Below are 12,673 nucleotides of genomic sequence, written 5' to 3' on the forward strand. Positions count from 1 at the left end.
CTCTGGCGAAGGATAAATGTATTTCCCTTACCTTTAAGATGCGATATCGGCTAACTAGAAATCCATCCAAGTTGTGCCAGGCCACATGTTACACTAGACTTGAGGTGCTCATACTTGCTGATGCCCTGTCAGGAGTCACAAGTAAATAGCTGTAGAAGTGATGCTGCTTTGTGTTACAGCCTTTAGACTGAAGCTGCTGCTTCAACACGTAGCCAACAAGTTCTGCACAACGAAAGCATCCAATATGCAGCATTTACCAGCCATTAAGAAAATTCAAGATTAAATACAAAATATTAAAGGATTGATTTATTGAAACATTAATAAATAACAGATAACACATGCCTACATTTATTTCAGTGGGAAGTTAACGGTTAAGTACCTTTGGGAATGTCTGTACCATCTCTAAAAGCTAGACACCTACATGTAACACGGTTATCAACTGGGAGAGGCACTCTGTGGTGCTTCATCCTGTCAGAAGACGTGCTGCTTCGGGGTTTATCAATTTTGTGTGTTTTTTAAGTGACCTTCAAGCTAGAGCATCCTTCCCATATAATAATTTGTTGTTTTTTTATTAAATCAATCACTCTGAGGACTTTAAGCTACAGGCACAATGGCTTCAGGTCACAGTTGAACTTCCCTTCCAGCATAAGATTTGTTCAAACCTGAGTTTTCAGTACATCTCATGCCAAAACTGACCTCTGGCAGATGAAACTTTGTGATCGCTACAGCAGTCTTCAAAGATGTTCTGATCGTTTTATTTCAAAATTCAGCTTTACAAGAAGAAAATCAGAAGAAGGAAAAAAAAAACTATTAAAAAAAGAAAAAAAAGACTTAAAATTATAATTGCCCCAGTAAGACAAACATTAAATTCTGTGGTATTTTTTTTTCTTTTTTTTTTTTTTACAGTATAGCTGTAAAAATGCTTTCTGAACTATAAAAAGATTTTCAGGAAGGACAGAAAATAGCTGTCCTCAAGAATGATTTGCAATATTTAGTGCAGATGGAGAATGAAAGTGCATCAATAATATGGTGACGTTTCTGAAGATTCAAATCTTAAGCACAGGTTATGTGATGGCTTATTTCTTTACAGCAAATTAATGTCTTCATTTTCTGTCAAGTTTAATTTTAGTGCACTTCTCTTTCCCAGAAATTTGGACAATTTAGCTACATATGCATTGATCTATCTACATATGCACAACTCTGGCTGTATCCTGGTTAAATATTCCATTAAAGAAAAAGAATTGGTACCAAAATTAGCTTACAAGTTTTGTTTTGAAAGAAAGTAGAAGGATAAGAGAGAAAAATACCAGAACTAATATTTTTCCTCATGTGAGCGGGGAAGAGTGCACAATAGATGAGGGATAGATAAGGTCTTTTTTAAATTTGACATAAACTGACAGAAGAAAACTTAAAATGCACAGAGCTTTGTAAAATCTCAGAGATATACTTACAGAGCTGGCTTTCATCTCATTTTGAAGCACCCTGTGCCTCAACTATGTATTTCAGCTAAAACAAACTGTTGTCAACAAGAATACAATTATCAAAATTAAAAATATAAGGTGCAGCCTTTTTAGATGGATCCCTTGCTTTAGATGGATCACGCTACTTGCAAACTTGTATTTGACAATCCCTCTGTTACTAACAGCTCCAATTTACAAGACAGATACCAATTCAAAAATCTCCTTTACAATCTTAAAGGATAACTGAAGCATCCCACTTCATTTCTGATCAATTTACAAGGAAATTCGTCTCATACTGGTTTAGCAGCAAAAATAACCAGCTGAATTCCTAAAAGCTATATTGTATTTTTCCAACAGCTTACAAGGTATTGAATTCATACTTCATTAGTGCTTTCATCTCATAGTACGTAAACCTGTGGAAAAACAGGTAAGGATATTTTGATTGTAACATTATTTCTATATTGAAGTGACAGCTTTACGTATTATTAACTTATTCTTATTACAAAGATATTTTCTCCATTATCTGACATCAGCAAGACTAGTAATTACTAAAGGCCCATCCACAAGCAAGTTCCAAAATAATTAATGTTCATGTGGTTTAAGGATGGAGTTACTGAATTTATTCGTAACCTAGGAGCAGCGAATCATTCAAGTATCAATAATGTTAGTTCTTAAATGTTCAGCTCAAAGGTAGTACAAATATTACTGTAACAGAAGGAACATCATGCCAGATCCTGAGGTTCTGTAAGAATTCAGAATTCCTTCGCTTTCCAGGGCCATCTTCTCCTAGCAGTCTTTAAGCCAAGTCATCAATTCTCAGTTCTGTTTTCTAGAAGAAGACACAAGTACGTTAATGTAACACCACGAGAGGATTTTTCATTTATCTAAATATATAAATCAATTAAGGTTACATGTGAATGATTACCAGTGAATGCACCACTGCTTCAAAATACCTGGAAATTTGCCTTCTTGAGTTACAGAACAATCTGCAAGGTGACAGAACTAGCACAACTTACACCAAGGTGTACAAAATACCACTAAGAATTCTCACCTGCAGATGAAATTAATTACTGTTGCCTCCTACAGTACAGAGCATGAGATGAGTTTGTGGTAAAGGAAGATAAGAGTGCCTGACCACATCAGTGGTTTGCAATTATGAGCTGTTTTCCAGTGGCTCCAGAAAACATGCCATCAGAATGTTCTAAAATCATGAGCTGAAGCTAAAAACTTCTCAATCATTATTAAAAATGTACTTCTATTTCTGATCTGCTTTTGGAGCATTTAGGAGTCAGGTTTTCTTTGGCGAGGGCTATGGATGCAAGTACCCAGATTTTCAGCATAAAGTCCCTATAAAGGAGTCAGGGTACGAGGCAGGGTTAGGAGCCAGGTTCACACTTCGTAAGAGTCTCAGAGTGAGCTGAGCTGCCCCATTACAGGGGCACGAGCTAGACACAAAACTCGTGCAGGCTGGGGAACGGCTCCTGAGCGCCCGTTCCATGGAACTCAACTCAACTGTGCAGCAGAGATGTCAGCAGCCATGGCTCCAAGCTCAACGCTGCGTTACCTCACGGGGTAGCAGACTCCTGTTTCTGCTCCAGGACGGTGTGTATTGTAAAACCCAACGAACACAGACAGGGGCAATGCATGCACAGCGATTGCCTAAAAGCTTACACACCTTCACAGTACAAGCTGAAACTGGCAATGGGACAACAGAGAAGGAATCTTGTTTCGCAATTCCGTTTTATCTCTGAGTGTACTGATCACCTTCTGCCAATGGCTAAAGGAGATGAAACTCCAGATGGAAAGGTGATGCAGGAACAGTCCATAAATTCTGGCTATGGGAACGTTTCTTCAGAAGCAAAGAGAACACAAAGCTGAAGAACACAAATGTCAGTTGCTTCTGTTCCTGAGGTTCATGGATTGTATTAAGATGAGATGAACAAGTCAAGGACTGCCTGGAGCTATACTGTGTCTCCCTCAGAGATACTACTGCTGGTAGCCTGTAGTACGAGTCCTGGTGTTAAGAAATCAAATTTTGATAAACTGTAGAGCATTCAGGGAAGAGCCACAAGAACCACCTCAGGTTTGGAAAACAACTTTAAAATGAGATTCCAGTTGCTTCATCCATTAAGCGTAAAGAAGAATTAAAAGGTGGCCTGGTTATAGCAATAAAGTGCCCATGGACACATCAAGGCCTCTTTGTCAAGTAAATAAAGATCTAGAAAGATCCAATGGATGAAAGCTGAAGTTAGACAAATCCAAACTAAAAATCACGTACCATTTGTTTATTCATTTCAGCTCTGAATCACACGGAGCAATGTCTTAGAAAAACTGGTGGAATGTGTGTTTTTCTAAGAAATGAATTCTGACTGATCCTGTGAACTGACTCAGAAACAGTTTGCAATTTGTGCTACAGAGGTCAAAAGAGATGATCAAAAAAAGGCTTACAGGAACTGCATATTTTATTTTAAAAGGGAAAAATGAAAGACAACACCTCTCTTCTAAAGCTGTTAGCTAAGCATTAAAGTTCACAGGAACGTCACATAAGATCCTAAAAACAACTGTAGTGATTTTAATGAACTTTTTCCTTGCTGCTGAAATCAAAATCTTCATTTACCAGTGCAGGGGACAAGAAAACGTACAGAACTGCCTAAAAGCCTTAATAGTGAAATCTCTGGGTTTATGAGAAAATGCAAATAACATCCCTGTTACCAATGGCAGCTCTGAGACAGGGTACCTCCTGGCAGAGCTGGCAGACTGAAGCCCTTGTGGGCATTATATTATTTACCATCCAATGGGCTGGGATTAGAGGGTGGTGATCAGTGGCTGTTTAAATCAGTCCTGTTTAACATCTCCATTCATGCGCTGGATGATGGGGCACAGTGTACCCTCAGCAAGTTTGCAGATGACACAAAACTGGGAGGAGTGGCTGACGTGCCAGAGGGTCGTGCTGCTATCCGGAGGGACCTGGACAAATATCTCCTGGCTGGAGGAACGGGCGGACAGGAACCTCATGAAGCTCATGGAAAAGTGCAAAGTCCTGCACATGGGGAGGAACAGCCCCAGGCAACAGGACATGCTGGGGGCCACCCAGCTGGAAAGCAGCTTTGAGCAAAAGGTGGACACCAAGCTGGACAAGAATCAGCAACATGCCCTGCATGCATAGAAGGCCGTTGGTGTCCTGGGCTGCATTAGGAGGAGTGTTGCCAGCAGGTCGAAGGGAGGTGATCCTTCCCTTCTACTTCACACTGCCATGGTAAGGCATGGACATATAGGAGAGAACCCCACAAAGATGATGAAGGGACTGGAGGAAAGGCTGAGGGAGCTGGGACTGTCAGCCTAGAGAAGAGAAGGCTCGCCAGATCTCATCAGTGTGTGTAAATATCTGAAGGGAGGGTGTGGTGCCCAGTGCCAGGACAAGAGGCAACGGGCACAAACTGAAACACAGGAGGGTTCCATCCAAACATCAGGATATGCTTTTCACTGTCAGAGTGGCACAGGTTGCCCAGAGGGTGTGGAGCCTCCCTCCTTGGAGATATTCAGAAGCAGTCTAGACACAATCCTGCTCAAGGTGCTCTAGGTGGCCCTGCTTGAGCAGGGGCTGGACCAGATGATCTCCAGAGGTCTCTCCCAACCTCAACCATTCTCTGATTCTGTGATTTACCATACAGGAGATAACTAGAGCATTAAAACATTACAATTTAAGCTAATTCTAGTAAGATCTACACATATGCAGACTCTCTGCAGACTGACAGGAGAAAAAACTTGCAAGTAAATGGTAAGAGCACACAAAGTTGAAGTGAGGTGCGAGGTTTAAGTGTGTACCAACTCGATAACCTTGACTTGATATTCTGATGCTTAAAAAGTTGAGAAACAGGTAAGATGAGAGTACAACTGTTCTTCAGCTGAAGGAAGTGAAACGAGACATTACAAAAATACCAGAGCGAGTTGCTAGTAAATGTTAAATAATAGGTGACGGATGAGACTCTAACATATTTGACATTTTTTCTCATGGCACAAGGGAACTAAAGAGTCTAGGCAAGCAGTGAAAATGGCTCAGGAAGATATTGGAAGTGAGATGGTCAAAGAACGTCATGGAGATAACCTCCAAGTTATCCAGCCATAACTTCTCATGTATACTCACTGAAATTATTTATTCTACACCAGACTTCATGGGTTTACCCTAAGTTGCCTTTACTGAGCATACCACATTGCGAGTCAGATTAACCGATACTTACACTTACACTGGGAAGTTGTCAAGGGTGACAAAACTATACATGTCTCTTCCTAGAAGTCCCAGCTAATGCAAGGCACTCCTACTAGCTTCCAGCATTTCTTGTTGAGCATTTGTCTTGGGTTTGTGGGACTAAGACACACACCTTCCTATGATCACCATACCAAGGACTCAATGGTACAATCTGCTTTAGCCTTGTATCTTCAGAGCTATCAGTCACTGATACATAGAATGGAACATTAAGCAAGATGTCCTGAAGCAAAGAACTCAGGGAAACAGGATTTATCAAAGCAATGATCAGCAACCTCCCCGTTTTGATACCGACCTCATGTTTCAGATATACTGTCAAAGACACAGTGCAGGCACATACCCTTGCATTATTCTTATGCCTGAAGGCAGTTTTTAGGTCCTGTCTAAATAACATGATACACTTCACATTGGTCATCAATAGATGAGGTAAAGTATATATGACCTACTGAATGCACATCTTTACCTTCGCTTTCTTTGAAGATATACATGCACCAACCACTGGGCAATAAATGGCCATACAACAGCAAAAGCTAAAATACCAGGAGAAATTTCAAAGGGCCACCATGATGGTTTCTAAGGAAAACAGAAGAAATTCCAGTCAGCAATCTGCATGCGCGTATAGAATACCACATGTGTACTTCACCAACACTTCAAGTGCTATAATAACAAGATAGAAAAAATTGGTAAGATCAAAAAAAGATTCACCCAGCAAATAATCTTTTCAGACAGATTATTTTTTATCTCCTAGTCAAGGAAAAGACTACATGAAAAGCACATACTAAGAAAGCTAGATGTAAAATATTCATCTCATCTTTTCTCACCATTCACACTCTTTTTTTTACAAAAAGAAACAAACGGTATTTTACCTTAGCAGAAGAGTCAGGCTGATAATTTGACTGCAGTGTTGCAGATCTTGCCTTTAAATACAAACAAGGAGTGGTAAGTGCCAAAAAGAAAAGTGCAGTTGTAATATTTCTGCTTCACAAAGTGAGAATATTTAGTTCTTCATCGTGTAAAGGCTTTGCAGCCTGTATATGCAATAGTTTGAGGAACAGTTCTTAATGCCTACAATCCTATCCTGAGAAAGGAAGTTTTCCCTTAACTTTGTTAAAGAGTAGAACCAGCCCCCATGCGACCCACCTTTTACCACTTGGTTTCCAACTTAAACTCTCATGCTTCCATTACACTTTATAGCATTTTTATCACATTTCTGGGAGTTAAAATATGAGTCAGTGTCACTGACTGAACCTCTCTACAGCTTTGCAAAGCCCCCCTGCCCAAGTTGTCATCACAACTTCCCCATCTCTGCTTCAGGCCCAGCAGTTACAACCCAGAGGTGAAATCCCAGCAGCCTAATTTTTTTTACACAGTGAGCTGTATAAAGGCAAAAGCCATTCTTTTAGTGTGCTCTGAGCTATAGGTACAGGCATGTCTAGCAGTGTAAGGAAAGCGATTACTCTTATAGGCAATACAGAGAACGAGAAATACCAGAAATGCTTCAAGCCTTTTCCCATATGCTACTGTGGTGCTTTCACAGAAACAAGTCAGCTTTCTAGGCCTTTCTTAATGAATGTGAGTGTGAACCAGAAGGTTCTTGACCCCGTTTCTACTCAGAAAGGGATAGCAAGCATGGCATGAACTGCTGAGGAAAAATCTTTTACTATTTCTTCATATGCTGCTTTGGTCCAAAAAAAAAAAAATTATATCTGTATCCAGCCATCAGATCCTTGAAGAGCTGTGATGGAGCAGAATCATGGTTTTAATAAATCCTTTCTCCCTGGCTGCCTTACATTTGGAGTATGTGCATCCCATAGGATACTGCTTGCACAGCTCTCTGATTCTCAGGTAGCTCAAAATATTATCAGCAACCAAAGAAAACCAAGTATTTTTGATTGTTGATTCAACTATATTCACAGCACATTCTATCCTCCCACTTACACTATTATGTGCACCACTATTTCCATTGAAGAAGGAAGAAAAAGAAACACTACATCAACAAGTATCTAAACTTGCGTAAGACTTCTTTTGCCTACCTTGTACACATGATGTGAAACTCCAAGAAAGTTGGATTACTTTGCAGGGGAAGAATGCTATGAAAAATCAGCCTGCTAACTGGATAATGGACTCAGAAGAAGTTCTGCCTGCAAATATTTACCAATCTGGAAAATTAAGATAATCTCACTTGCTCTGAAAATGCTTTGCGATCTCCTGACAAAGACATATGGGATCGTGCATTACTAACATTAACCATGATCTATATAGTGACTGCATGACCTGTATTCATAACTACAGCTGAGATTAGTCGGATAACAGAAATCAGTAAAACAATATATGGTTAATTTCTAAGTTAAAATGCATATTTTTGTTTACAGTTTCAGGAGTCCTGAGTTGTGCTCCTGAGAGTAGGCACTAATAACAAATTTTAGGTTGAAACAAACTACAGAATGTAATTGAAATTTCTTTACAGTTTAAGAAAATATTGTTTGACATTTTAATCTGAAAGCATAAAAATATCCAAGGAAATTTAATAAAAATGTAATCAAAGAACTTCAATGAATACCTGCGATGCTGTAACCGCCTCCAGCATGTGCAGCCTCTGAAGGACATTCTGCATGTCTTCTTGCAGCCGCATCAGCACTACCGCGATCTGTTCATTGAGGCTACCCCTGGGTCCTCTGTCTGATCCCCAGCGCTCTCCATCCCCTCCGCTACCCATCTGTCCACCTTGCGAACCGTCGCCTAGTGGCTGAAGTCTGTGCCCTACGTTGAGAGGGAAAAAAACAGATACATAAACCACAGAATGGGCTACCACCTCTATTGAAACGTTTTTTTGAATGGTTGCTTAATTTTCTTCCATCCAAACTGAGTTCAAAAGCACTGGGAGGTTACCACAACGTCCTTTGAAAAGTTTCCCTACAGCCTCAGTGTAACAGCATCATTCATTCAACAGCACCAACATTTAGCAAAAACCTATTAACTCACATCCCATTAAGAAAACAAAAGAAAAAATCTGAAAAGAAAATGAGATCTGCCTTATTATAAAAGGTAGATATGTTTTAAGTTTGGGACAGTCTCCAGCTGGAATACAAAGAACACTGAAACAGAGTGATACCTTTTGACACCTTTCCACGATGCTCCCTGGTTTTAAATGAGACATCGTAGAGGTATAAATGTATACGCGTTTAAAAAATATATGTAACTTGCAAATAAACTCTTCTCATGCATAGATGGGTTTTGAAGACTACACTTTTAAGAAGAACAGGTGCTGTAAACAGCAGCTGGATTTCAAGGTAAGCCAAAACAGAAGCAGCCGATAAGCTTATTCAAGATCTCCGTAACACAATAAAATCCTTTTGTAAAGCTTATTATGAATGAAATAAATACTTTGAACACAAAACTGATTGCTACCCACTGGAATTAGGATTTTATTATCTACTTTTACCATGAAGGACAGAGGCACTGTATAGTATGACTGTCTCACTGGATTATGTTGACCAGTGCTTCTTAGGCACCCATGGTGTATGGCAGCAATGAAAACAAATAGGAAAAAATAAAGGTGTGTGCACAGTACCTCTGCCCCTTCTGACACCATAGAAATCCGCTTTTTCTCCACTTTTCTTCTCTTTGTGAGGGCCCCCATTAGTGGCTTGGCCATCTTCTCCTCCACACTTGACTTCACCTTCTTCTTGAACTGCTCCTTCTACATTATTTCCAAGCTGGAGATTCCCAGAAGTCATGCAAACATGCCTTGGAAGATCTGTATTTTCTAACAGAACACTGTGATCTACATCCAAGAAATGGGATGAACGCTTTAAAGATCCTTTAGTTGATGTGATGATCTCCAAGGGCTACAAATTAACATTAGCAAGTAATTAAATTCTGTAAAATGTAACAGTTTACTAATAAAGAGACAATCTCTCTTCTTTCTCTTTAAGAAAATAGTTTGCTCTGCATTAAGGCTTTTAACAGGAGCAGTTGTTTTGCTATAGGATGTGCTTGCATTGTCTAAATGTCCTTTTCAGATTGAAAAGATTGGATATTCATTTGAGGCAAATATTCTCAAAACAGTGATAACACTTGGAATTATTTTAGACATTTTCAACATACAGTAATTCTCAGCAGTCACTAAAATCAAACCTTTAGAAGACCTCAGAATGTTCCATATTCCCTTGAGGCTTTGCCTCCCAGACTGTGAAGAGGTATCCTAACTCAGAGTGGTGAGCCACGCTGCCAAAGTCACATGCTATTAGCAACGTTGAGCAGGCAGTATTTACACTTACTGCAAAGAAATCACAGCGTTTATTATGAACCTATTCAAAACTGCTTGACAACTCCCTGTCCTTTTCACAAAAAAAGATATAGTATTCTACCAACTTTCTTCCTCAAAATCTGTGGTACTGCAGAAAGACAAAAACAGATGACACATTGATCAGGTCACAATTACATGTTCTGCAACAGGACTGTCTTAAGGTGGTACAAGCACCCCTTCTTCAGTGAAAGGACAAGTGTTAGCACAACTACATGTTGAAGCAGACTGGGGACTTCAGCTAGCTGAAAAATAACTCCAGGAAAAAGCCAAAATAGCAAAAAGGAGGGGAAAAGAAACTGCTGCCAAAATCCTGTTTGTCAAGTAGCAGTTCATAAGCTTGTATCACCAGAACTGAAGACAGAGTGTTTGCTACATCTTTTGCAATAAAAAGCTGTATTCGTTTTTTCAGTGAACCTTTTTTTTAGTTTGAATGACTCCATCTGTAGTTCTTCTTCTATATTTATTTACATCTACCCGACTGTTTGTTAATTCGTTTGCAACTAGAACTTTTCTCATTCAAGTTGGGAAATTCTGACACATACCCACCTACTTCAATTAAAGAGTCTCAAACAAGCTCAAACAACACACAAGAGAATTGGGAAATCACCTACATAAAAGACAGCTTGCAGCACTTCTACCAAATCACCCTTTGTCAATATGCTTCATTGGTGGGTAAAATTTTGATTTGCTAAAAGGAACTCTCTAGATCCTCAGGAAAAAGATGGACAAGAAAACGATGCGATATTGCAGTGCTTGCAGGTCTTTCTGATCCCATGCATCATTCACGTATCCCTCCCCAGAACCAGCAAACTAGGTGTTTGAGCACAAAGTGCATGCTTGAACTGGACAGGAAGCATGCTTAAACTTCATAGGAAGGTGATCCAAATCAGGAATTCATCTAAGACCACGGTTAATACAATGAACAGTTCAGTGAAAACTAAGCCAGTGCAGTTGGTGCCGAGCTTTTATATGAAAATCAAAGTTGTATATTATGGCTGAAGGCAGTACAAGAGCACCTGGAACTCATGATCTCCCACTTCTCTAGACCTAGGTCACTTTCTGCTACTGGACTACAGGCCACCTGCTTAGACTTACTCTTTACTTATTCTAAGAAACAAATGCAGGCTTTATCTGGCCAGAAAAAAAAAAAGAGAACAAAACCCCATACAATTACAAAGATACTTCCTGGTTCTGAGGGATAGCAGGATTCCAATCCCTACATATGTAATGAGACACAAAATTGATCGTGGACACAACCCTTACTTTCTTTGTACTGTTGTTTTTGACAGTTTTTTCTTTGAAGTATTGTTTTTATTACCTTCCCCTCACAAAAATTCACAAAGGGAAAAATTTTGAAGCTTTTAATCAGTAGTAACCACATTGCAAAAGACCAACAAAAACAACAAAAAATGACAGTCCAAATAAGAGAAAAGTATGCGTGAGTTATTTCATTCACCTCTGTACACATCCAAATTCACCTGACAGCTAGAAACCTACTTTAAAATAGCCATACCACCTTCAAAATATGCCTAGGGATACTAAGCCCTTACCTCTTCTAGTCCAAGTTGTTCCATAGAGTCACAATAAACTTCACTGTCTGAATCACTGGTTAAGTGCTGAGTTCCTGAGACCTCTTCAGTATTCTCCTCATTTCCACCTGTATGTAAAGGAGGTAAGTACACTTGCTTTGTAAATGTGAGCCAATCCCGGCAGAGTAAAGCAATGAGTTATGATATCTAGGCAAACTTCAACTCATTCCTCTTTCATCTGCTTTTGTCATCTTGAAGTCAGATTAAGAATAAAGATGTTACATTAATATAGGAATTATACAAACCTTTTGCTAACGGGAAAACCAAACATCATACTTATTTCCATGTTATATATTGAAAATTTTAACTTTAGTTTGGTCATTCTTCTCTCCTTCCTAATCTCAATATAAAGTAGTTTTGTCCAAAGTTATCAATTGGTTTTAGAGTGATAGATTCACACATCAGTTTCAACTGGCATTTATAATATGTTCAGCCTTTGGGAATGACAAATACTGTTATTAGTGATTTTCATTTCATTACAAATTAGATTTCAAATGCCAATAGTCTTTTACATAGATAGCACAATGATTTCAAAATAAAATAATTGTATTTCTGTATGTTTGAGCCTCTCTCTCTCTGTGAATTCACCTTTCTTCTGTAAAAGATCTTCAAAGACAGCCTTATTTAAACTGCTATTAAATTTGATTAATTTTTAATATTCTTTCTTCAAGTTTGTGCAACTGAAAGACACCCCTGCTAGTCTCTGAATCCCAGGATTAAGCATGCAAGAGAAGAAATGTTTTCCAAGAAAAACATATGCAAATTAAAACACAGTCTCGCAAGGAAAATACCTTGGTGAGCATTGTTATTAGCTATTTCCAGGCTTGGCTCTGTTTTCTTTATTTCTTCCTCTGTGTTCAAGCCATTCAGGGCAGATTTGGTCTGGATGCCATTCTGCAGATCCGGAATAAAGCCATCCTTGTAACAGCCATTAGCAACAATACTTTCCAAATCCTTTGCAGCTGCTGATTCTGTTTTCACACTCTTATAATCTGTAAAAGAACAGGAAAAGCTTGCAAATAGAAAGCAAGGTACATAATAGCTCAAAACA

General features: G+C 39.1%; 1 protein-coding gene across 4 annotated transcripts in view; it reads right to left on the reverse strand.

Annotated features, from left to right (window-relative positions):
• Nucleotides 1-293: 293 nt before the first annotated feature.
• The window catches only part of ACBD5 (acyl-CoA binding domain containing 5), a 30,254-nt gene continuing 17,874 nt past the window's right edge, over nucleotides 294-12,673 (reverse strand). For all 4 annotated transcript variants that reach the window (XM_040547341.1, XM_040547338.1, XM_040547340.1 and 1 more), the window contains 7 exons: nucleotides 12,414-12,614; nucleotides 11,584-11,690; nucleotides 9,296-9,572; nucleotides 8,285-8,484; nucleotides 6,591-6,641; nucleotides 6,188-6,297; nucleotides 294-2,289 (listed from right to left, as the gene is read on the reverse strand). In XM_040547341.1, the coding sequence (XP_040403275.1) occupies nucleotides 2,277-2,289; nucleotides 6,188-6,297; nucleotides 6,591-6,641; nucleotides 8,285-8,484; nucleotides 9,296-9,572; nucleotides 11,584-11,690; nucleotides 12,414-12,614 (959 nt within the window). In that variant the 3' untranslated portion in view covers nucleotides 294-2,276. The remainder of the gene's footprint in view (nucleotides 2,290-6,187; nucleotides 6,298-6,590; nucleotides 6,642-8,284; nucleotides 8,485-9,295; nucleotides 9,573-11,583; nucleotides 11,691-12,413; nucleotides 12,615-12,673) is intronic.

The sequence above is a fragment of the Cygnus olor genome, chromosome 2 (genome assembly GCF_009769625.2).
Source record: "Cygnus olor isolate bCygOlo1 chromosome 2, bCygOlo1.pri.v2, whole genome shotgun sequence".
Taxonomy (NCBI): domain Eukaryota; kingdom Metazoa; phylum Chordata; class Aves; order Anseriformes; family Anatidae; genus Cygnus; species Cygnus olor.